This window comes from Terrapene carolina, unplaced genomic scaffold (assembly GCF_002925995.2).
Source record: "Terrapene carolina triunguis isolate 2854851 unplaced genomic scaffold, T_m_triunguis-2.0 Scaffold231, whole genome shotgun sequence".
NCBI classification, from domain to species: Eukaryota; Metazoa; Chordata; order Testudines; family Emydidae; genus Terrapene; species Terrapene triunguis.
In genome coordinates, this window is record NW_020664582.1 from 17,326,884 (window position 1) to 17,353,052 (window position 26,169).

Here is a 26,169-nt window from a genome sequence, read left to right on the forward strand (position 1 = left end):
AAGTATCCTTTTTGTTGATGTACTCAATAGCAAGGTTGGCTGGTGCCAAAATAGGGAGATCTGTTCCATCTATCTCCCCTGGCAGTTCAGGAACCCCATAGTTGCAAATCCATCCACTATGCCTTGCCTTCCACTAACCACAGCCTGGCATAGCTGGAGGCAATTAATGACCTTACACACTTGCATGACAGTGGCCCCCACTGTGGATTTTCCAACTCCAAAATCATTTCCCCCTGACCAGTAGCAGTCTGGCTTTGCAAGCTTCCAGGTCATGATTGCCACTTGTTTCTCCACTGTCAATATAGGCCTTGTTTTGCTATCTCTGTAGTGGAGGGCTGGCGCAAGCTCAGCGTGCAAATCCAGGAATGTGACTTTTTGCATCTGAAAGTTCTGCAGCCGCTGTTCGTTGTCCCAAACATGCATTATAATGTGCTTCCACCCGTAAATGCTTGTTTCTCAGCACCAGAATTAGTGCTCCACCGTCTGCAACTGCTCCATGAACGCCACCAGCAACCTGAGATTTTTTTCACTAAGTCCATTAACAAACTCTTCTTGAGGATATCCTCATGTTCCCCATTGTGATCCCATTGTTTCAGTACTTCCTACAGGTCTACAAATACAGGAGAATCATTTGTCGTGTTAGCAATGTTCATGATAATAGTGCCGAGGTCTCTGGGCCCCATGCTTCTGTCAGAGATGGTAGAGGCTGAAAAGCACGATGTGGGATTTTTAAAAAATGGCATGAAAATTATGGAATGTGGAAAATATTACAGGATGGGAAAAATATCCCTGGGTGAATCCTTGCTATCCCACAAAACACTGAAAATGTCCTGAAAGGGATTGTGCCAGATGGCAGTGCATGGCACACTGGGATAACCCTACTCATGGTGCACCGTGCTTTATATCCATGCAAGCACTCCTGGTGAGTACGTACATTGCCGATGCAATCCGCTAAGCATGCATGTGCACAGGTGATGTACAAACTTCATTGGCTGTGTTGTGATGTAAATTGTGTGGACCAAAGTTTGTGGAGTAGACATGGTCTCCATTCTCCACCTCTTGGCTCACTGTGACCTGGATTACTCCTGACGCTATTTCTGCAACCTCTTTTTTTTCTCCTCTCTTTTCTCTAGCTTCTTCTCTCGCTCCTATTTTTGACAATAATAAAAAATAGCTTTACAGCTTGAGAGCTTGAAAGTTGGCATGTTTCTAGTTCACAATGAGGAAGTCACTGGAAAAAACAAATGACTGAGCATTTTCACATGTACAATGTGACGTTTCTAAAGTTGTTGATGTTGCCATGGAGTCTGAACACCATCGGGGAGTTAGAGGGAGGATAGTCATGCCTCTTTTCTCTACACCTCTCCCCATCCCTTTCCATCACTCTCAACCTGAGACTCGCAGATTCTGTTCCCCTAATAAAACTTGCATCTTTGCATGCCATTGCTCAACCAACAGAGACAAGATATGCTGCCTGTAAGTTTTCACACACAATTTTGTTATTTTGCCTGTTTCTTTTTTTGTTTTCCTGATGCCTTAAAGGAATGTGATCAAATAAAATATATATTTTTAATAAATTTACTAAAAACGGAAATTTAAAAATTCAGATTCCTCTCCCCCCCATTTATGCTGTTTGTTACACCATGATTTCACTTAGCTGAGATACTGAATGTAGACTATTCACTTCCCTTTGATAAGTCAGTTTGTGGTCAGGTTTCATTTGCATTTTGTCAGACTATTGCCTCATGTGCATCTCTAGCACAATGCAATGTTTGAGTTGCCAAAGCTACCATGGAATATCTACCTAGCTTTTTTTTTTTTAATATTTGTTTGTTTTTTAAATTGATTTTATGTTTTATGGAAGTTTTGTTTTCAGAAACCCAAATTCTGGGCCAGATTTGGCCCAGAAAGCATCCCTTGGATTCAACTTTAAGTCTCATTTAGACAGCTACAAATCAGGAAATAGAGAAAAGCATTCAAGGATTTTATATCTCAGCTGTACTCTCACACGTGTGGATTAAAGTAGTGTTTAAAAGCATGAACACGTTCTTTTTTTCCCCCTGCTATGTTAAGTACTCATAACACTTAATGTGTAATATTGTGCAAAACTAAAGATACATACCGCATGAAACATACTTGTCAAACAGGTTGGAACAACATACTACAGATATACCATTGGGCAACAGATTGCTAATAAGGAAAAAAGGCTGGCATGTGTATGTGTTTTGTATTTAACAACTAAGACTGTAGAGACTATATAAGAATACTAGGTTAGTTGTTCATGGCAACTTATGTTGCTAAGCAGATGGGTTGCTGAATTTTCTCAGCTGGAATTATTTCAAGGTGTGTGCCTTCGTTCTTGGATGAAAGTGATAACTAAGTACAGAGGTCACAAGTGCATGTATCACCATGTCCAGATCTTGCCCCCCCCCCCCCCGATGGGGGCACGCTCTTCTGGCTAGTTGCAGATTTGGATATCCAGTAGCAATAAGAATTTCCAAGACTGTGGACTGCTTTAAATTATCTTCAGACAGGTTCTCGGTAATGGAGTTTGTGTGTTTAAAAAAGGCTAGTTCTTCAAAGCTTCTTCCTACAAGCATTGCCTCAGTCTTGGATGGGTTCTATGCAAACTAGATACCTTTTAGTTTTTGCCAGCAGTATCTACACAGGGCATTAAGAGTACAACACTTTGGAGCACTTTGCAGTTCACATCACTGTAGTCCATACTGGAGTGGAGTGTAGACATAGCCTGAGACTGCTAACAAGGATGCCATTTTTAATAATGGCTTTTATGCGTGCCTGCCTACCTAAGAACTAAGGCTGCCAAGCTGCCATTCAATAGTAATAACTTTTTGTAGGGTCCAATAGAACTGGTGACATAGTGAATACTGACCCATCTGGCCTCAAGATTCACTTAATAAGGCAGTACGGAACCATTCATATCCATTTAAAAAAAAAAAAAGTTCCCGAAGAAAAGAGGTGAATTTAGCTCATTACACTTTATCTTAAGGTAATTACCACCATACCATTTGGCTATATAAGAACTCCTTTAAGTGACCTATTTAAAAAGTAAAATCTTTCTAATTAAATTGACTGTTAAAATGATGTACTCTGACAATATAATTTTCAAACCCTTTTGTAGCTAATGCTGACCCCTCTGTTTTTGAGCCCATTTAAGAACAGCTAACAGGATTCAAACTAGAGCAACCTATTGAATAAATGTATCGGGCGCGTGGAGAAGCTTTTACTGGTAATGGTTGTTTTGCTTAGGTGACTATGGTTATAATGTGTTGGAAGTACATCTGGTACTTCATTGCTTATCAGTGTTCTTTTTTCCCCTTTAGGCGGTTTCCTAGAAACATGATTGCTTGCTCGTGTTGATCTCAGTTTGTGAAGACTCCTTCTCTGATAATGTCAAGTTCGGGCTACCCTCCTAACCAAGGAGCATTCAGCACAGAACAGAGTCGTTATCCTACTCACTCTGTCCAGTACACCTTCTCTAACCCTCGACATCAGCAGGTAAGGAGCAGATACCATGCAGATTACAGCCTGAACCTATCATTCAGGTATTTTGCTCATGCCAAATGTGTATTTTTACCTACTTAATCCTAGGCCATTGATGTTTTGAAAAACAATGAAATTTCAGAGTATTGAACCTAAATAAAACTGATGAGGGGAATTTACATACTTATGTTCTGTCTTCCTTTGATGGAATTTGGCCAGTGCACCAAGGTCAATACCTCTAATTAAACAAAATGTGGGATATGGTTTTAAATGTTTGTCTGTATTTTAATGCCTTATCTAAAAGGTGTCCCTTCCAGCATTATATTGCTCCCTAACTCGATAACGAGGTATTGTGTCAAAGGGGTTTGAGTTTATCCTTACTTCCTGCAGCACTGTAATTTGTGAAATCTGGTGAGATCCCAGCCCAAGGTGGTAAGACTGTTATGATGATATATTAGTAGTAGTCTACCAAAATATTAAAACCGTGCAGGCGTCCTAAGTGAAATGTTCAGATTGTCAGTTATGTGCTACTTCCTATTTTCATTTCTGTAAATCCCCTCAAGAAAAATGTTATCTGTTTCAGTGTTTAGTTAGTTTGTCTTAGTGTGCAAAGTGAGTGGAGTAGCAATATATATTTGGCAAATAGAGAATCTTCTCTCTAAAATAAGGCAGTCTTTTTTGATTCTCACTTCCTCTGGTTTTATTTTTAATGTTGAAAACTCAAATGTAAATATGTGTAAACCAGAGTGGAATGACAGAGGAGACATTTTGACCACTGAGCAAAGCTGCTGCCAATTTTGGTTTGATAAATAGTTGGTCAAAAAAGTTTTTTTTTTGCTGAAAATGTTAGATTTTATAAACTGCACACATCTTCTGTTTGTTGGCTTGGCTCTCTTGGGATTAAAATCAAGAAGATTTAAATGTCTTTTGAATATAGTACTATATGTTGTGAAATTAATACAACTTTTCTATTTTTGTGGTGGGTTTTGTCCTAATTGGAACACACAATCCCCAAGGAACTCATTGAAAATCATTTTCTTTTTTTGGTCTTACTTTTAATCTAGTAATGCTTAACTACTAGTCTAGGTGTAGCCAACATTGAAGAGAGGCTGGATTTCTGTGCAATGGAAACACTAATTTTTCAACAATGTGCAAAGATGATTTTTATATAATCTTTGACAAATCTAATAACGTTTTCTGAGTTAAAAAGTGACCTGTCAAATGCTGTGACAGAATGGTTCCTACAAGTGCCATAAGAGGTCAGTCTCAGGAAGGGAGGGAGTGTCTCTACTCTGGGGCCCAGGAGCTCTCCATGAGAGCTTACCATTGCCTAGCTCCTCCTCTTCCTTCCCTATAAGAACATTGAACTAGATCCCTGGGTATGCCAAAGCAATACTTAGTACACCTGGATGTGTGTGTGGGGAGTAATGTGGGTTTACAATACTACTTTCCCATTGATTTCCTCCACCACCACCCCCGATCATCTAGGGGTAGCAGGAGCCAAACTGGCCCTTGGGGCAAGTTATTCAACTTGGGGCAGCTCTCGCTTGTGTCCATGAATACCGGTCTCCAAAGTGCTGTTCTGCTTGCTAGGATTACCAAGATGAATTGCACTCTGGCCTTGCCTTCACTCACCCCCAACCTGCCCTAGGATGTGCCCATGCTGGGTTGGCTGGGAAGGACTGGTGTAGGGCTCACTATATCAGGGTTCCCTTACACTAGAGAAATCCTCAGCTGCTGCCTTAATGTAGCTTAGAGTCCATGTTGCACCAACTGGAGTAATGCAAAGGGGACTCGAGGGATTGAAGATCTGGCCTCCTATGTGCTCTGTCTTCACTGGTGGGAAGCAGGATAAATTTCCTGGCTAATGAGCGGGTTGAGAGTTATTTTGCATGTTAAGAGTTAGTGTTCATTGTGTTTTAAAGAAAACGGAAATATATAAAAAGACCCATGTTAGAATAAATGTTGTTGTTTAGATTAGTGTCTTCTAAACCTCCCTTTGATTGTAAACTCCATGGGTCGCATCTTTGCCTGTTCTGTATCATGCTGAATACAATGTCACATTTCAAAATATCTTGAGCTGCAAATGTAGAAAACTGATACCCTTGAGGCAAAAAAACACATTTCTGTGGTGTCGTTTGTGACTTGGGTCCATGAAGGTAAATTGAGGGGCTATTCTGTTGCATATTTCGTGGTGTCATCATTGAATTTGGTTAAGAATTGCTAGTGACATGTCTTTAGAAGCAAACATTTACAATTGCTAAAACATTCAAAATATTACATTCTTATCTCTTGTTTTTTTTAAAACCTATTTGAAACCTTAAACTTTAGCTCTTACCAAAGGATCTTTCAAAATGGAGAATTTGTGTGGTAACTGGACAGTTTAAAGCCACTTGTATGTTGAGTTCTGATACTTCAGTGGATAGTATTCTGTACTCATGATATAGTATTGGGGATATAAAACTGTTTCTTTCCAATCATGTCTAAAATAATGGTTTTAAAAGTTGACTGGTCCTTAGAATATCTGTACTGCATCTTTGCAACTGTTCCCATGTGATTGTAGCAGCTAATCTCCCATGAACAACTGGAGCTAAATATTAATGTCCTACCATTTGCAAGTTGTTATTCCAAGCTTTCATATGGCACAGAGCTTTCATTTCTTATAATCTCTGAGTTTAAATCTGTGTCAAGCTTTGGTTAACAAAGCTCTTCTGGCACTTGTCCAGGACTGAGCATATTGAGTCTTGGACCTCAAACCTGGTCTAATTTAGTCACTGTACGTGTCTGCCAGTGTATAGATGCTATCATTTTTCCCTAGACAGGTCTGAATATATTCACTAGGAATGAGTATGTGAATTTCACTCTTATTTTCTTTATATTGCCCCCATTACCAGACCTCCTCTCTTTTGGGCTCCAAATTACTTTGCAATTCCTGTGACGACTGTGATAGTGGATTTTATGACTCTATTTCTCTAATCTATTTCTTTTGGCCATCCAAAAAATGTCTAAAAGAAACTTGTCATTTTAAGACTTAGCTGTTAGCTTGACGCAAGCTGAGAGAATCCAGTCTTGATTTGCAAGAATTATTCAGAAACCATGATTCCTTCATCTCCTGAGTACTTTGGCTCAGTGTCATAGCTTTTGAATTTTCATTCTTGCTTAAATGTCAGGACTATTTTTCATTTAGGAGTTTGCAGTTCCTGATTATCGTTCTTCTCATCTGGAAGTCAGTCAAGCAACTCAACTCTTGCAGCAGCAGCAGCAGCAGCAGCAACTTCGTCGACGGCCTTCCTTACTTTCTGAATTTCACCCAGGCTCTGACAGGTAAGGGCATTCTGTTTTACTTTTAGATACAAGATAAATCTGTTATGAGTTGAACCAGACTTTATAAAAGGTATATATTCATAATTAAAAAGTCTGCTTCCACAGTTCTTGCTTAAGGACTTAGCTTTATTAAGCACAGGGTTCTCCATTAACTAACAGTATTGGTTTGTTTATGGTATTTGACAATATTTTAGATTTGCCTTGTTTAAATCCCATTGCACAACTCCCCAGCCCACTTGGCTTAAATAAGATGTTTGTTTCCTAGATAGGAAGTGACACCTGTGCTTCACTTCCCCCCACCTCTCCCAACAACTTTCTTAGCAAGCAACTGAGAACCCTCGTGCATATCACAAACTAGTTCTTTAGAAATATTTTGGCCATAAGTGTGTAATGTTTGTTTCTTTGAGATACAGTGACAAGTGAAGTTATACAGCAAAATTAAAGAATCATCACAGTGTGAATATTATCCATCATGTTTCCTAGATTTCACTGGGATAAAATTCATACACTTGAATATTCAGCAGAGGGTATTTGTCTGTCTAGGTAAGTAAGAAGCAGCAGAGCTAGTTGGGTTGTTTAATTTGTCATAACAGTATAAAATACTTAAATGTGGTGCAAAAATGCAAGCAATTGGTGGTGATTTTTGGCAACAAAGCAATAAAACAATTTACATCACTTGACATAGTTCAGAGTCAAATGTTCTTGCGACTGTTTTGCAAGTTTGTTTATTAAACCAGTCCTGCTTGTATGGTAAATAGATATGACTGCTGTTTTGGCTCCAGCAGATTAATATTGCAGTGCTATAGTTGACTGTTACTGTCATGAAAGCGGCTGTCTGTCTTTTTTTAAATTAAAAACGGTTTGCTTTATAGCAACTAAATATGCTTTGCACTGATGTAACTTAAGGCAGTAAATGTCAGCTAAATACTGATTAACGTTTATTAAATAATTGTATTTAACTGGATTTACAACTAAGAGGTATGCGGTGTGCTTTGAATACCAGACTTGAAAATAATTATAAAGATTAATTCAGCCACAGATCTGAATGAGATTTTAATTATCTGAATACATTTTAGATACTGGGAATGCCCAACTGTGTAGGGGAAAGTTAAGTATCGTGATTGTTTTACTCACTCATTGGTATAATCACATTCTGATGCACAGAGGTATGCATATGATACTCCTTGCAGTGAGGTGAAATTGTACTCCTGCCTTGCACTTACACTACTTCAGATGCAGTGTTGCTCATGGCTCACTCTGATCACAGATCAGAAGTGGTCTGTGCTGATCATTACTCTGGTGATATTTAGTGTGTAAAATAAATGAATAGCTCCCCAACTCTGGATGCTAAATTGGAGTATTCCCAGAAATAATTCCCAAATACTGGATCTGAGATTAACTAATTGTCTTCATCTTGCAATTTACAAAGAAGACAGCTGGATTTGGTTTAGTGCCATCTAAGTACTAGAGTGCTTTGATAACCTACCGCAGGTAAAAGGACAAAAAGCTGTTCTCAAATTGTGAAAAGCTCATTCACCAGTTTTGGCAAAATACAGGAAGCTACTGTCATCTCTTCTAATGAAATCTTCTAAGAAAGTGGTGAAGCATATGAGATATCTTATTGACATCCTGTGTAATTCACTGCAAAGAAGCTAGTGATGCTGCTATTTTGCTTTGGAAAAAAATGAGCAGGAAGAGTCACTAAATCACTTCCCAGCCCCCAACATAGATGGTAGAGCACTACTGACAAGTACTTGAACTTGAGAGTGTGATGTAGACCAAGTTCCAGATAACTTCAGTTACTAATTTAGATAGTTTTTATATGTATTTAAAATTTCTTCAGAAGAAAAAAATAATTGAACTACTTGTGCTTTTGCATAATTCTGTGGAATGCAATACTAAACTTACTGATGTGAAGTCTTTTTGATGCTCTTTCTTGACCCAAACCTGTTTTCAGATATATTTGTAGTAATGGCATAAGTTTCATGGTCTGCTGTGAAGTGATGAGCATTTAAATGATCTGTTTGTGGGCTTAAATGAACTTTTAGTCAAAATCCACTTTAAAAATAAAAGCCAATTTTCTGCAATATACCACTTAAAAACTTTTGGCCTCCTCACTATTTAGAAAGAGTTTTGTGACACTCTTCCCTATAGTCTTGGAAATGGGATACAACAATTAAATTATGCACCATATAGAGTTTTTTTGATAGATGTATATTTTTTATTTAATTGTTTTTACAATCTCTTTTGTTCCTTAGGCCTCAGGAAAGGAGAACTGGCTATGAGCAGCAATTTCACCCAGGTCCGTCACAGACTGATCATGATTCGTTGGAATCTAAGCGACCACGTCTTGAACAAGTTTCAGATTCCCACTTTCAGCGTGTTAGTACTGCTGTCCTGCCTTTAGTACATCCTCTACAGGAGGGATTGCGATCTGCAGATATTAAGAAGGTAAAGACAGTTTTTGTTGCAATATTGAAGGTGTGCCTTAATATGTTAGAAAATTGATTAGATGACAATTTTAAAGATTGTTGTGGCTAAAAATAGTATTACAATTTTTAAATTATCAAATTACACCATTTCCGTGATGAGCTATTTGAATATTGACTGCTCACTTTTTAGAAACCTGTTTTGTTCACAAGTATAGTTGCAAGTTATAGTAGTGTGCTCACTAGCTATGTGTTGGAGTAGTAAAAAAAAAACCATCCCAGTAAGTTGCATAATCTGCTTGAAGGTTAATTGTTTCTAGTACAGAATGTTGGAACACTCAATTTATAGCTGCCACTTGAGTTTAATTTAAAAAAAACAAAACTTCAGCAATATTATATGTAGGTTTCTGTTGAAAAAGTATTAGTGTAGTGATCTCTGCTCCAGTCCTAAACTGCCAGCAGATGGTGACCGACAAAACAGCTGAAATGCCTTTCCCTTTGCAAATCTCCAAGACACTTCCTTGCATTTGGAAATATAATAGGCCTAGAATGCAGCCTATTTATTTAATTGAAAAGTGTTGCCCTTCTGTGACTTTGCATGAAAGACTTTGAGAGGCAGAGTTGCCCAGTGATTGCTGGATTGGGGCTCAGGACCCCTATGCTTTATTCCTGGCTTTGCCACTATTCTGCAATTCACTAAACCTCTCTTTACCTCTGTTTCCCCTCACACCATATGACATGTCTGCTTGGATTATAAGCTCGTTAGGTGAACGGTATCTAATGTGTTTGTGCACGTGGAGCCCCACTCTGGATTGGGTCTCTATACTCTACCATAAAGCAAATAATAAATAATGTAGACTTATTACTTTAACAACCTTAAGTTTTTGTTCCATCTTTCACAATGGAAATAGGTCTTTGCATTGATCCGGAATAACATGGTTCATAATAGGTAACGTACAAAGGGCTACCTTTCCCTGTATGAGTAAGAGTTCCCTTTTTGCAGAAAATATTGGGAGAAACCTGACAACAGGTTATCTTAACTCCTTCATCTGACACTTTAACCATGTTAAGGAGAAGACAGTATTCTCTGCTAGAGCAGACATGGGCAAACTACGGCCCGCGGGCCACATCCAGCCCACGGGACTGTCCTGCCTGGCTCCTGAGCTCCCGGCCAGGGAGCCTAGTCCCCAGCCTCTCCCCCGTAGCCACGCCGCCGCGCAGGCTGCGCTCTGGCCCGCTGTTCCCGCTGGGCAGCGTGGGGAGTGCAGCTAGCTCTGGCTGGGTGTCGCGGCTGCGAGCTCCTGCTGCTGGTAAGGGGGCCGGGAGCTGGTTGGGTTGGGTAAGGGAGCGGGGGGTTCTGGGGGGCACTCAGGGACGAGGAGGCTGTTGGATGGGGCAGAGGTTGGGGGGGCAGTCAGGAATGGGGAACAGGGAGGGTTGGGAGTGGGAGTCCCGGGGGGCTTGTCAGGGGGCGGGGATGTGGATGGGGGGGGGGGGGCCGTGGGGGGAGGTTGGGGGCGGGGGGGGGGTACTGGGAGGGTGTGGTCAGGGGACGAGGAGCAGAGGGTGGTTGGATGGGGTGGAGTCCCGGAGGGCTGTCGGGGCGGGGGTGTAGATAGGGGTCAGGGGACAGGGAGCCGGGGGGTTGGATAAGGGGGCGGGGGTCCTGGGGGGGGGGTCAGGGGACAAGGAGCCAGATGGGTTGGGGGTTCTGAGGAGGGGGTAGTCAGGGGGCGGGAAGTGGGAGGGGTCTGATAGGGGGCAGGGGCCAGGCTGTATGGGGAGGCACAGCCTTCCCTACCCAGCCCTCCATACAGTTGCGCAACCCCGATATGGCCCTCGGGCCAAAACGTTTGCCCACCCCTGAGCTAGAGCAGGGGATTGTAAATCAGGTGACTGGAGTTCTGTTTCTGACTGTGCCATTGACTTGCTCAAGGTTATGCAGCAAGTCACTTAGCCTCTTTGTACCTAAATTTTTCCCATCTGTAAAATGATGCAACCTACCTACAAGGTGTTAAGTTTTAATGAATGAGATGCTTTAATCCCTAGCTGAAAGGTCCTGTGAAGTATAAATTGGTGAAGTATTTCTCTAGATTGAGCATGAATTATAAACAATGGCCAAGATTTTAAAATGTGTGTGCCTAAAGTTAAGCCTGGTCTATACACTCAGATTGCACTAACTAAATCTGTTTCTAAGTCAGTCTAGTTAAGAGCATCCACAGAGGGGAACTACATACATTTAAGTCAGATAAAGATTGGATACATCTGTGGTAGAAACTTGAGTTAAGCTGGTGCAATTTCTGTGTGTAGAGACTAACCCCAGGTTTCCTAAATTTATACTTAAACTCTTAAACAAGTGGACTGAGTTTTGAATGGTGGCTTAAATGGAATATGCTAGGCGCTCAGCATTTTAGAAAATGAGGCAATTTATTTTTATTAGATGCCTAAGTATGGATTCAAAAGCTAATGGGTGGTACCCATTTTTCAACAAATTTTGGATAGTGTATTTTTGTACTGCCTTTAATTATTTACTGCGGCTTTTCATATTCTAAATACAGGACCTTTCTGTGAGCTTTAAGTAAAATCATGTTAACATGATACAGTATCTTAATATCTTGCTCTGTTGCATTGCAGAGAGAAGCTCAAAGGGGCATTGGAGGAGCCAGTCAGATGTGTGCAATGTTATGTTTTAATTTAGTTATGAATAATTTTTATCCAAGTGGTGTACTGAAATGCACTGTCTCAATCTTATACACAATTTAAGGTACCTTCAGGAAATATGGAACTAAAACACTTAATTTGTTTCAGAGAGACTGGTTTGGATAAGGCATACATTTTCCAAGTTAGCCCTGGTCTATACTTGGGGGGGGTTGACCTAAGATACGCAACTTCACCTACGCAAATAGCGTAGCTGAAGTCAGCGTATCTTAGGTTGATTTACCTGGCCGTGAGGACAGCAGCGAGTCAACTGCTGCCGCTCCCCCGTCGACTCCGCTTCTGCGTCTCGTGAGCTGGAGTTCCAGAGTTGACGGGGAGCATGTTCGGGGATCGATTTATCCGCGTCTAGATGAGATGTGATAAATCGATCCCCGATAGAGCAATCTCTACCCCACCGATCCGGCGGGTAGTGAAGACCTGCCCTTAGTCATCAGTGCATTCAAGAGTTCATCATGTTTATCTTTAAACATGTCTTCAGAGGTCTACTCTTTAACGTGAATGCCTGTGAAGAGTTGAAGATGGCCCTAATGGGACCCTATACTTGTAAATGTAAATAGAAACTAAATTTTTTAAGATTGTGATCTTTTTGTTAATTCCAGGGCTGTATGAAGTAAAAATGATAGGAAAAACTGAGTACTTTTAGAAACTTAAATTTAACTTCAGAATTATCAGTGTTAAAATGATTCTAGGCAGTAGTGTAAGTGGCTGAAAGCTTTGGTCAATTTTATCTTTAATTTATAATTGGACAACATTATGTATTAAGATTTGAGACTACATCTGGAGATTGTAACATAACTAATTTATCTGTCTTTAAGTATTATGTAAGAAAATATGATCAAATTGTTCCTTGTTTATTTAAGGAACCAGCTTTTGGAGGCAAGCATGAAGGGCCATCTTCTCCAATCTCTGGTCAGCCCTGTGGAGAGGACCAGAATGCATCACCTTCAAAACTGTCAAAGGAAGAGTTGATACAGAGCATGGATCGTGTAGATCGAGAAATTGCAAAAGTGGAACAGCAGATCCTTAAACTGAAGAAAAAGCAAGTAAGTCAACTACAGAGAACACCATAACCAGTGCTATTTTTGTTTTCAGTTGGCAGAGCACAATATTAAAGTGTTCGCAAAAATAAATAAACCAAATTGCTTAATTACAATTTAAGAGTCAAAGTGCTTGTTCTGTAAGCAATGTGTGCTACATAAACTTCTAAATGAGTTAGATGTAATAATCTAGTTCAGATGTTCCCAAGCTTTTCTTACTGTGTACCCCCTTCCAGATCTAACAGCTGCCCACGTACCCACTTCCAGATTTACCAGTTGCCTGCATACCCCTACCCTTCTCATCACTGATACTTTTTCTTCTTAACACTATCTGTCTTTAGCCATCTGTCCATATTTCACTGTTATGTACAGATATAGTTATAGTGTGACATACAACTGAAAAAAAACCTCACTAAGTTCTGAGCTCAGTTAGACTGGACAGTTGCTTGGCAACTGAACCCGCTTTGTATGATGATTGGAGGTGAGGGCTGTGTACATCAGCATCTCTATGTTCTCATTGTTACATCTTGAAGTAAATTAACTACCATATTTTATATAACAAATTCCCACAGAGTTTTAAAGTTTCATCTGAGTAGCCTATTATGAAAATGCAATAAATAAAATCCACCATTACGTAATTTCTCCATGTACCCCCCCAGAGATATCTCGTGTACCACAGTTTGGGAACTCCTGATCTACTTCATAAATGCTGGCAGTTTTTCCAAGAATCTTGTTTATATATTAAAAAAATAAATAAATCTAGAGATGTTAAGAGTAAAACTACTTAGAAAAACATTGGTAACATTAAATTTTAAGATCTTGAATTCATTAATCTTAAGTGATTTTTTTTAAATCTTACTTTTTTTTAGTAAAGCAATATATTTAATGCAGGATTGACTTGTGTAACTATTCTGCTGTAAATTTGCTTAGATCAATAGCTATATAGTAAAAGAGCAACAACTTCAAACTAAATGCTGCATTATGGTCTTGAAACGTTTAATCAGTCTTATGAGTTCTTATTCCAGCTTGTTAGACCTTAGATTAGAACAGCAAAAGAGAACTTGACTGGCTCTCTTACAATATTTACTGACACATTAGCACTTGTGATTTGCCTCTGTCACTTCCTTGGGTACAAAATCAGTGACTGGTCATGCAGATTTCTGAGAGAGAGAGAGATTTATTTTAAAATAGGACCATTAATTGAACCCCTGACTTAAAACTAAAAAAAAAAATTGTACTCTAAGTTCTGAGCTACTTTAAATGAACTGTAAAGTTAGGACTTGATCCTGTTCTCTGTACGTGGTATTTTATAAAATTGTAAAAGCTAATTTCTTACACGACGCGATAACACAGCAAATCATGTATAAGGGGGTAGACATAGCCATTACATTGGAGGTGTATGTTTTTCTTTATTGTATATTTCTGGCTTGCAGGAGGGAAGGATATTTACAGCACAAAGATGAAACTGACATTGATTCATATATAAAGGAATGTTTTGGTGAGAGAGGCAAATCACAAGAGGTTAATTGCTGTGAAAAACAAATATTGTATATATTTGTTTGATGTTACTATAACCTTTTAAACTTCTGTGTGTGTGTTCAGTAACTTATTTCTGCCATGAAGTATCGTTGTGGATTGTTAGAATAATGATGACAGGAGTTACTTCAAATAAGGAGTTCAAAAGCATATCAGCAACCAGGATTTTAAGTATATTATTTTAATATACTGTCAAACTTTTTTGGGGAGTATTGCCTGAGACAATTGGTGTTCCTTGGCTTTAATATTTTGGTTGAAAGTTAAATATTTTTATTAATAAACTACAACACAGCACTGTGCTTTTAATTGAATCAGACCTGTTTCAGTTTGACAGATGTGGGTGCACCTCAAAAAGGTTTAGTTTACAAATATTAGTGCAGAAATACTGTCTTGTTGCCACTTCTATCGGCACTAAACCCTGTTCATTCATACCTTGCAAATTAAATGAAGAAATGACAGGCAGAGCAAACTGTTGATCAGATGCATATTTTATCTCTGGTGACTAATTACTGGTTAGGGTAACGTGGTGCGGATGGCTGATTTTCTTTCTCTCGTCGCTTAGCAACAACTCGAAGAAGAAGCTGCTAAACCTCCAGAGCCAGAGAGGCCTGTCTCCCCTCCTCCAGTGGAACAGAAACACCGCAGTATTGTCCAAATTATTTATGATGAAAATCGGGTAAGCTTGCTTCCTAGATTTGGTTGGCTGAGCATGATTATATATAATCTTACACATTGTGCTACATTCCTCATTGTGCGCTGATTCAATCTTTTAAATATGCTGCAATCTTTTCATATTTAACCATTTTGATTATTTTTCAATCAGAACATAGTAACTTCTCTTTTAATGACAAATGCTTGCATGAGATTTTCATTCCGAATCTCAGAATGTTTTGAGCCTTGAAGGTGTTTGACAAACAAAAGCAATGAAAATGAGTCTGTGTGACCCCAATCTCTGGATTGATGCTGTGATAACATTTTAGTGCCTCATGGAGTTTGATCTCCTGCATTGTCTTTAATCACATAAATACTGGCAAGCCTGACTGAGTGGTAAATTCTCATTTAAATTTTGTAGATGAGTAATATGGGGTGTAACATGGCGTTCCATGCCTCTTTTAAAAAGTCTGAGTTCTGACACTTAAGGATTTGGGTGAATGGATGAATGTAAAGATGAAATATTTGGGCAAACTTTTAGAGCTGCTTATGCTGCATTAGTGGCTAATAAAGAGCAGAACTTCAGTGACACCAAAACTGCAGCAACTCTGATCTACCAGATCCCTGGTCTGTTAGTCTGCTGAACAGCTCTCGAAGTCCATTTCTTGGTTTTCCTAGGGATTTTTGGGTTAGGGGACTATAAGTATAGGGGGTAACTAAGAGTGCCTTACTGTTTTAGTTAGTTACATGGGCAAAATATTAGTGTTTTTAATGGTACTTCATGTGCATTTTAAAATAGTTGTGGAGGGTCTCAGAACTCTGGACAGGTGTTTATACCTCTTCTACATTTTCTTACAGTTTTAATTTATAACAGTGGACCTCTTCAGTGAGGATTTTAATTCTTCAAAGATTGAGGTTCTTTTCCTTCCCACCCTCTGTTCCAATCACATTTTTTAGGAAATGTTGAATTTGAAATATTAACAATTCTAAAATCAAAGATTTGTTCAACTCAGCAAGGGCAGGGTCTGACTTCATTGTATGTCTTGTACAATCCTAAGCATATTGATGGTGCATAACTTGGCATGCATTTTGCAGAGTGCAGATATAACCAAGTTATTTCTGCTGCCTGCTACACAAATATTGTGACATTTGTGTATGCAATACTCGTTTGGTTTTTTTCTGCAGTTTTGCAAGAAGGTAGTCCCCTTTGCAGCATCATGGTTAGAGGGTGGACGTTGTAAGGGTACAACTCTTGATTTTAATACTCAGCTGTGCTTAGAGAATGTGACTCAACTAAGAGGGGTAAAGTTCAGTCCCAAGATGTGTTTTGAGACCAAACAAACCATTTATACCAGGGTAATTTTATACCATTCTCCTGATATGCAATTACTTTGCACAGCTGTGGGTTCTAAAATATTTTTCATTTTTCTGAGTTCAGAATAGTACATGTAGAAAAGTAGTAGAATTTAGCAGAGCACACTTTCTAAAAATAACCTTTGGTTTTTTTTTTTGTTTAATTTTTGCTGGCATGTGAACCCCCTGGAATAGCTTATAGAACTGATAACTTGTAGAGAGGAAGCAGCTTAAAAATAAGTATATTGCATAGTCTCATAGTCTGGTTGCTAAAAAAAAAAAAAAAAAAAAAGGGTTTAGAAGGATGGGTGGATTAAATGAACTTGTGAAAGCTGGATGAGTAACTCACTCTGTTCCCTTAGGAACAAGATAGTTTTTTGTACTTTCACCAAGCACTGTGGGTGGATGTGTTGGGTTAATCTATAGTGAAGTGTAGTTTTAAAAAAAGGCATATTGGACATATGGGTTGATTTATTTTTTGTATATTTGCTCCTTGTCTTTACCTTTATAATGACTGCCTTAACCCAGCCTTTCTAAATCATGCTTCTCTGGCTATGGAGCACATTTCCCCCCCTTCAGATAATTATTTGCAGTCTGACCCACTGTGTGCTAGTTGCTTTCCAAACACCTAAGAAGGATGGTTCCTGCACAGATGAGTTCACAGCTTAAAGTCAGACAAGTACATAGAGGTCTGGGGAATAACCATAGACAATTTATAAATGTTAACTTGATTCACTATAGAGAATGGGTGGGTGAGGTAATATCCTTCATTGGACCAACTTCTGTTGGTGAGAGAGACAAGCTTTCGAGCTACACAGATTCACTATAGGCAATGTGGCAGAGGCAGGTTAAGAGAGACTTAAATATGGATGGGGGATTTGTCTTTGACCTTGGGGCAAGATGTTAAAGATAGTTTTGAGAGTCCAATTTGCATTATTACTGAATAAAACTGCATTAATATTTAGACTATACAAAATATCTTTCACAGAAAAAAGCAGAAGAAGCTCATAAAATTTTTGAAGGACTTGGTCCAAAAGTTGAACTGGTAAGTTCCTTTATTGCCTGTCTTGCTTTTCTTTCTGTGATTCTTCTCCCAAGATGAACAGACATAAGAAAGTATGATTGCATGACTTAAACTTGTGATTTAAAAAAAAAAAAACCCCAGAATTTTTTCTTAATATAATTGACTGACTTTATATATGGTCTTGAGGGCTTGTATGCCTGTCCGTTTCTGTAACTAAGGCTTTGTCTACACTACCGCGGTAAGTCAACCTAAGTTACACTACTCCAGCTACATGAATAATGTAACTGGAGTCGGCATTGCTTGGGTTAATTTACTGCGGTGTCTACACCGCGCTGCGTCAATGGGAGATGCTGCTCTCCCACTGACATACTGTACGTTACTCTTCGGTGGAGTCGATTGGAGAGTGCTCTGCAGTGGATTTAGCGGGTCTTCACCAGATCTGCTAAATCGACCTCCAGCGATCGATCAGCAGAGTGATCTCTGGTAAGTGCAGACATGGCCTAAGACGATTCTTTAAATGTTTCCAAACATTAAATGACGGGCACAGGCCAGGGGAGACAATATAGTTATAATGTGCCAGAAATTTAAAGTGGCTGATGTATTATAACTTTTTTGAAAATGGGCTAGCAGCCCAAACCCCTGATGGGAGCAGTCTGTTGAAGATTACTTAAAATGCATCTCTTTTAAAACTTGTCAGCTGTTCGGCCAATTCACTAAAGAACTTAAGCACATGCATACGTTCATCCTGATTCCTGCAAAACATGTAAGCATGTAACCCTTAGAAAGCCTGAGCAGTCCTATTGATTTCAGTGGGACTTAAGCATATACATAAGTACACTGCTGAATCAAGGGCTCAGTGATCTGACTGACTCAGTTAGTAATTTTTGGTAAGCAAATTTTAATAAACTTGAAATACAAGTGTTTTTTAAAATGTTTGAGTCATCTTTATTTAAAAATGAAGTCTTTAGGCTAGTGATCACTTTATAGGATCAGACTAAATCCAGTGACATAGAGAAACCTTTCTGTGAGTTGCTGAGCACCTCTAACTCCTGTTCATTTTAGGTCACTGCATCTCACAGATTGGGCGTTCTATTTGCTTTAACATGTTGTATATTTGTAGAATTAAACACAAGTGTAATGTTCTTAATTTATATGCCAATCCATTTTGTAGCCACTTTACAACCAACCATCAGACACAAAGGTGTACCATGAAAACATCAAAACGTAAGTACCAAACATCTTGTAATCTTACTGTTTTAAAAGGGCCTGGAGCAAAACATCCTATTTTTACATACCAATGTCATTACGTTTTATTGTAACAAAGAAAACATTGGAACTTCAAAATCTCATTTGCTTTCTATGATTTATGAAACATTTTCCTTTTAAATTATTTTAGCTAGCTCAATGAAAATAGACAATTTCTAGCCCATTCTGTTTTCATGTTTTTGTGTACTAGAACAATCCTGCAACACCTGAGTTGCAAATACTGCAGGAGATTGAAAAACACTTTTCCACTGGAATTTTTTAAAGAAAACATTTCTATTTGTCTTAGGTTTTGGAAAAATTTTCTGTGGCAGGCTCTGAATTGTGTCACTGCATGCTGCACTTCTCCACTATTTATTACTTAGGACAAACTCAATTCAGCTGCATGAAGTAGACTGCTATGTCTTCTGGTAGAAAGTATGGATTTTGAAAGTTAACATTCATTAATTTCTTGCTATCTCTTTGTCAAAATAGTAATAGCCTCATACTTTATGATCCAGTAAAGAACTGAAGAAGTACCATTTATGTGGCTAAATCATTCTTTAGCATGGTTAATCATCTTAAGCTTCATGCCCAATCAGTATTGAGCCCTTCTCTCAACACCCTGCAGACATTATGGTGAGCGGGCTGTGAAGAAAGGAAATGTTGATACAATGGTACTGCCATCCTACTAGAAGGCAACATTGCTTTCCTTTTCCCTACAAAATGTCATAACTAAAATAGAGAAGGATTTCAGAAACTCTCGTTATATCAAAATGATTAAGGCTTTAGCCCCATGTTTCCAGTGACATTTTGGAATACCTGAGTGCCTTTCAGTTTACAACAAAACACTCTGTTCCTATACGGGAAGAGTCTCGTATACAATTCCTCTGTCTCCAGGCTATCTACCTGTAATGTTCATGAGGGATTCCACAGAGGGTGCACATTGCTTTCAATTTATACCTGTTTTCTGGGACAAACAACTTTGTTTTATGCTGTGATACTTCTAGCAGGATATCCCTCATGACCTAGGAAACTCAAGGAGAATAATCTTCCATGATTTTTGTAGAACAATAGGCACCTGCAATTCTAAGACTAAGCAGTTTCAAATGTAGCTGAAATCTACAATGCTGACCAAGCTCATTAGATTGTTCAGTGATAATTTATCTAGTATTAGTTAAGAGTTTTTCCCAAAATACAGATTTTTTTTAAAGTCAAAATTACCCTTTTCTAGCAATGGTTTTTGTAAGGTCACTTGCTTACTGAAAACTGGCTTTGATATTTGTACAAATAATGAATATATTTGATGCTAGGATATCCTGAGGTTACATATAATGGCTTGTAATATGCTGGGTATATAAATGTTTTCTGTTTAATTGTTGAGTGTCTTGTGAATTGGGGAAAGGTGCTGTTTGCATTGAGAAGTGGGATGCTTTCCAGGAACTATTTTATAAGTGTTTAGGAAACTTAAACCTCTTGATGGACTTTCCATGAATGGCATTACTATCAAATACACCTTGTTATGTGTCTTTTTTTTTTTTTTTTTTAATCATGATTAGATGTTTTTCTAAAAGCTCTGCTCTAGGAATTATTTTGGGGGAGTTCTATGGCCTGTGCTATTCAGGACGTCAGACTAGATGATGGATTTGCACTTCTTTTTTGGGCTATGTATTAAGATTTTGTTTAAGTTGTAGCCTGCCTCAGGCTTTTATAACTAAGATATAGGCCCTCTGGAAAAAAAGTAATTCGTGAAGTTTTTGAGACAACCTTAACTTTAGCTGCAGTAGTAAAGCCAGAATAAGTCTTGTTGATAAACTGTACCTTCTTCATAAGACGCTCTCTGGAAGGCAAATCTTTTTTGCATATGCAACTGGTGGTCCTTGATATTTACTTTCTAGATACTGTGGAGAATTCTAAAAATAAGCCACCTCTGATACAGTTTAGCCCTTACATTTTAATAATTAAAAAAAAAAAATCCCATTTCCTAATCAGCCTTACCAACATTTCCCAGTTTGGTGTGCGTGCTGATGTTTCTTACTTCAATATAAAATTTCCCATTAGCCTGAGAATGGTTTGGAAGAGAATACTTTAAACTTAAATACACAAAACTCTCTTCTAAATACTGTATTTTCTTGAAATACAAAGTGGAAAACAGTATTGAAAGTGAAATATAATCGTAGAATTTGCAAAGCAGAAAGTTATTTTATACTGTGGGAGGAAATTCAAGAATATATCTGCAAATGTTATGAAAAAATTAACATTCAGTGAGTCTGGAACGTGCAGGCATATGACCATGAGTAAGCTGGTGAATTTTTAAGAATTTTTCATCTTATCTATATCTTTAAATGTAGAAGACAAAATTACAAAAGCTAGATTCCTTATAATAATAATAATAATTAATAATAATTAAAAAAACTCTGTACAAGGGACATTGAATTTTCAGGAATAATATATTACAAAGTAAAATATATAACAGTGTCACAGCTTAGTTAGCTTTGTGTACCAATCCCAAATCCCAATGACCTAGGTGATTATTACATGTACCTGTAAACTTATACCTTTGAGTGAATGGGTTGCAAAGGCCCTTCACTTATTTCCAAGTCATCAGAACTTTGCCATATTCAATGATTAGTCCCATCCTGTCCATCTGTGGTGAGGAGAATCCTAGGCTTACATAGGTTGGCTGGGATCCTCTTAATCAGTCTCTTGGCCAAGCTTCAGAGATAGCTTCTGTTGCATATAATAGATTTTAGTTTCATGGCTTTTTTTCTGTAGTATCAAACATCTTCTGAGGTGCAAGCAAGAAAAAGAAACGTTAGATGAATCAACAATCCATATTTTCAGTAACTTCTTCTGAAGATCCCTGATGTTGCTAAAGTCTGCGGTTAAAATGTAACTATAAACTCTTTTTTCCAATTCTGTTTTCTAGAAACCAAGTGATGAGGAAAAAGCTGATTTTGTTTTTTAAGAGAAGAAATCATGCAAGGAAACAAAGGGTAATGCTGCAATATCTTTGTGGAAGTCAGAGTATTGACAAATATGTAGTGTCCAGTTGGGCATCTTGACTCAAATGCTTGTTTACATGTATGTTCAAAAATCAGTTTTGTATAAATCTGCACATTCCAGGTTAATGTTAGTATTCTTTGCATATTTGTGTTTAGCAGTAGTCTATGTCAGAAATATTAGTGGCTTCAAGAATATGCATGTAAACTGAAGTGGAAGGGCTGCATTTGTACTTGGTAACTTGTGCATGAATGAAATGTTTTTCTGTTCGAGTTACTGTGCATCTATATACTGCTGCTAGAAAGTGAGTAAATATGTTGGAAATCTTATATCCATTGGGGGAGAAATTTATTTCATAATGTGTTACATCAACTGATGTAACACTTTCTGAATAAATACCAGACAACTCATTGGTGAACAGTGTAAAATAGTTACTGTATCTCACTAGCAGAGTTTTCCAAACTGAATGACATACTTCAGTTTTAATTTTTAAATGCTCTCCTCCTTAACCTAAACTTAAAGGGATGAAGGCAAGTTAAAATACATTTGTAAAACTAACTTCTGTACCTGTGGTGTTAGTAAAATCTGAGATTATTTAAAAAAAATTCTTCTCTATTTCACTCTTTACCTTTTATGCTGTTTCTCTACTTTTTGCATTTAATTTTGTGTGGGTGATGAAAATAAACTAGTCAATTTCGCTTTCTCAGTCTCAGGTTCGAGCACAAAACAGCAAGGTTTTGGTTTGCAAATACTGCAGAGAATTCAGACAGGTTTTTTTCTTCTTTTATGAAAAACCCTTTTTATCCAAAACCTAAATTTTAGGCCTAAATTACTTGTTAGTACCCTCTAAATCCAGATGAACTTGAAAATTAAGGCTGTGAATCAAAATTCCTATTTATGTGATTGGGAATCCAATTAATAAAATGACTGTATGATAAAGCTTAGGCGTTTCATTTTGAAGTAAATGAGAATTTTTAGATAACTTTCTGTGAAATAGCAAACAAGCAATCCAAATTTTAAATGCTTTAAAAAAAAAAAAGGCTTAAGATCAGTTTCCAATGTCTTATTGTAATTGCCATGGCAGGTCCCCCCCCCAAACTCCTTTCCCTATATAGTAACTATTGGTGAAGGGAGAAAACATCATTCAAAACTTTAGTCTTAAAGTCTGAAAGCATTTTTACTCCAGTGTGTGTGTGTTAGATACCAGTGTTATCAGAGCACTGTTTTGCAAATTCCATTATAGGGAGTGACATCCTTTTTGGCTTTGCATGATGTCTGAAACAGCACTTTTTAAATAAATGAAAGAAGTTAAACATCACTTCATCTCCATCCTGGAATCTCTTTGCGTTTACAGTACTCTTTCCTTCAGATGGCTCTAGTTTTCCAGGGGCAGCCATTTCTTTCCTGACACTGAGCTCAGGGTATATTTCACTTATTCCAATCCCATCCCTTTAGCAGACAACACACACAAAAACCTTGGTATGGACAACATCAGTTACCGAAGAACCAGCAATAACATTTCTCAAATACCACAGAGACGTGCACAGTATAAGAACCTAGTTAAATAATTAAATCTGCAGGAATTGTTTTGACAGTGATGAAGCCACTTCTCCTACCGCCTTAAAATTGTGCACAACACCTATAAAGTAAAGAGCCAACAGGCTGGCAGGAATCTCCTGTATGCATTTCTGAACCCAGTATCTCTTGTAAGGCAACATATCAGAGCTCTGGGTTAGTGAAATACTGATAGTTTATTGGTGTTTAATTCCATCACTTTTATTTTTGGAATTTAACAGGAACAGAAAATCTGTCAACGTTATGATCAACTGATGGAGGCATGGGAGAAGAAAGTAGACAGGATAGAAAATAATCCCCGCAGGAAAGCTAAAGAAAGTAAAACAAGAGAGTACTACGAGAAACAGTTCCCAGAAATCCGAAAGCAAAGAGAACAGCAAGAACGATTTCAAAGGTAATACCACGTAATCTAAATATTCCTCTAAAATACCGTCATGATTTGTTTCTAAATTCTATCAAATACAAAATGTTTCAGCTTAATGGTAAGTCTTTCACTTGTCTCCAGTATAATATTTTGAAAACATCTCTTTTAGACTCTCAGTTTATGGGGCAAAGTGAAATGACAGATTGTTCTGTAACTGAACACATCCCGTTATTGGTTCCCTAGGTTTCATGGCATCAAGTTCAAAGTTCCCTTCACCTTTAAGAACCTTCACAATTTTGCCCTTACTGCTTATCCACTCTTGTCTCTTACCACATCTCCCCATTCTGTTTTGCCAACAATGCCAGCCTCATTAGTTTGTTTGCTGGCATCTTAGACTCCTCTACCTTCTTTCATCTTTTTTCTTGTTCCCTGTCATCTGCTCTTCAAATCCATCATCAAACCTCACTCCTGCCATGAAACCTGTAAGAAATTGGCTAATTGATAATGACTAGTTTGAAGGATAGGTTGTAATAGTGAGAGTACTTGCATGAGGAAAGCTATTCACATGGATAAGCATTTGCAGAAGTGGACCTTAATTTTATAAGTTATGCGCAGAGCTCCAGCTTTGCATGGGGAAATTTAATTTCAGGCCTAGAAGTCAATTTGTAGCTAATATTTTTCTGTCAGATGTCTGTATCGTTCCTTTGTGTCTCATGACAATTGATGTTCACTAGACTAACGCACACAAAGGACAAAGATTACATGATTTTTCTTTTAATTAAATTATGTTTATTAAGTGACTTATAGCAAGTTTTACTTATGTTTCATCTGTCAGGAAGCTGTGGTTACGGAAATAGTGATGTAATTTAACTCCTTGCTGTTTAAGAGATATCTGTTGGATTAAGATTAAGAAAAATTGTACATAGAGGACAATGTAGGATAAATACAATGCAAGTCACTTTTTTGAGGCGTATGACAGTTGTTACATAGTACTTGTAGACAGTGGGTTTAAATTTTTTTAAAATGCTTTAAAAATAGAATTAGACCAAGTTTGTTTGATATTTTCCATTGCACCTGGGTTCTCTAGGTATATTAAAACAATTTCAAAAACTTAAACTTAGACTTCAGAAAAATAGACTTAAATCTTCCAGACCCATAAAGAATTCATCCCATCTTCTCTCCTAAACAATCTACTTCCATGACCTCAGAAAAAGCTTGCAGAAGCCAACAAGTCGTATAGTGTGTTCTTGGGGTCTCCTGCTCTGGACTCCAGTGGATCAAGGAGAGGACAGGGGAAAGCAAATTATTGCATTATTAAAGATTACCCATAGGAGGCTTCTATTTTTGAGTGCTATTTAAAAAAAAAAAAAAAAGATACAATCCAAGTATAAATAGTATTTAAGCTCCTGGGGGCAGGGACTGTCTTTTGGTTATGTATTTTAGTGTCTAGCGTAATGGGATCCTTTCTATGCTTGATGTCTGTAAGTGCTTCCTCAGTTAAGACCCAATTAGTATTTGGACCCAATTTAATAAATTTGACTGCTTTCATTAATACTTTAGTGATGGAAAAGGCCCATTAGGATGTTTTGTCCATCTTGCTGTTGGGGCCAGATTGTTCTCTGTTGCACATGTTCTAGTGACTTAAACTTTAAAATATTGACTCTATCAAAAAGTCCACTTTCTGGAGAGATTAGTGTGATTTTTAGTTGAGAGAGAACTGACTGGGAAATGGTCTGCAATTTATAACACCTCTTAACATTAAAAATTACAATATTTTTTCTTTAGTAAAGTGAGCATTAGTAGTTACTTGTTTCAGTAATTAATTGACTAAATCTATGCAAGGCAAATTTGAACATATTCCCAGGTCTCTCTTGTGAAATAGAAACTGTTTTGCAGAATGTATTGTTTAAGGACAAAACAATTTCCATACCACTGCTATAACAATTCTAATACTTAACTATAAGTGTGTGTGTGTGTGTAAGGTGGGATTTTCAAAAGCATTCATCTTTGGCCTAACTGCTCCCACTGAAGTAATGATAAAACTCCTCTGATTCTTGTTGTATTGACACCAGAAATTCTACTGTGTGCCTTCTTGCTGAGCATGAGGCCTCCCAAGTCCACATCTAAAATTCATTAGACATTTAAAAGTGCAGTGTATAACCTATATTGGATATTCTGTGATGCTACTTTTCTAGTTACCTGTCTCCCAAATGAGCTATATTTAAACTAATCTGAAATGTTTTCTCATATGAAATCTCAACATATGGATCTTTTTCAAAAACTAGGGTTGGCCAAAGAGGGGCTGGCCTTTCAGCAACTATTGCTAGAAGTGAACATGAGATTTCTGAAATCATTGATGGACTCTCTGAGCAGGAGGTGAGGCCATTGTTTGTTTCAATTTATCAATGC

At 37.9% G+C, this 26,169-nt stretch overlaps 1 protein-coding gene across 8 annotated transcripts in view; it reads left to right on the forward strand.

Annotated features, from left to right (window-relative positions):
* NCOR1 (nuclear receptor corepressor 1) overlaps positions 1–26,169 on the forward strand; it is a 105,157-nt gene that overhangs the window by 18,171 nt on the left and 60,817 nt on the right. For 5 of the 8 annotated variants that reach the window (XM_029912517.1, XM_024218481.2, XM_024218483.2 and 2 more), the window contains exons 2-12: positions 3,345–3,519; positions 6,692–6,828; positions 7,312–7,371; positions 9,087–9,279; positions 12,836–13,018; positions 15,111–15,224; positions 17,541–17,597; positions 18,748–18,800; positions 21,748–21,814; positions 23,618–23,790; positions 26,046–26,136. In XM_029912517.1, coding sequence (XP_029768377.1) covers positions 3,412–3,519; positions 6,692–6,828; positions 7,312–7,371; positions 9,087–9,279; positions 12,836–13,018; positions 15,111–15,224; positions 17,541–17,597; positions 18,748–18,800; positions 21,748–21,814; positions 23,618–23,790; positions 26,046–26,136 — 1,236 coding nt within the window. In that variant the 5' untranslated portion in view covers positions 3,345–3,411. The remainder of the gene's footprint in view (positions 1–3,344; positions 3,520–6,691; positions 6,829–7,311; positions 7,372–9,086; positions 9,280–12,835; positions 13,019–15,110; positions 15,225–17,540; positions 17,598–18,747; positions 18,801–21,747; positions 21,815–23,617; positions 23,791–26,045; positions 26,137–26,169) is intronic. The other 3 variants (XM_024218489.2, XM_029912519.1, XM_024218491.2) reach the window with 1 other exon arrangement.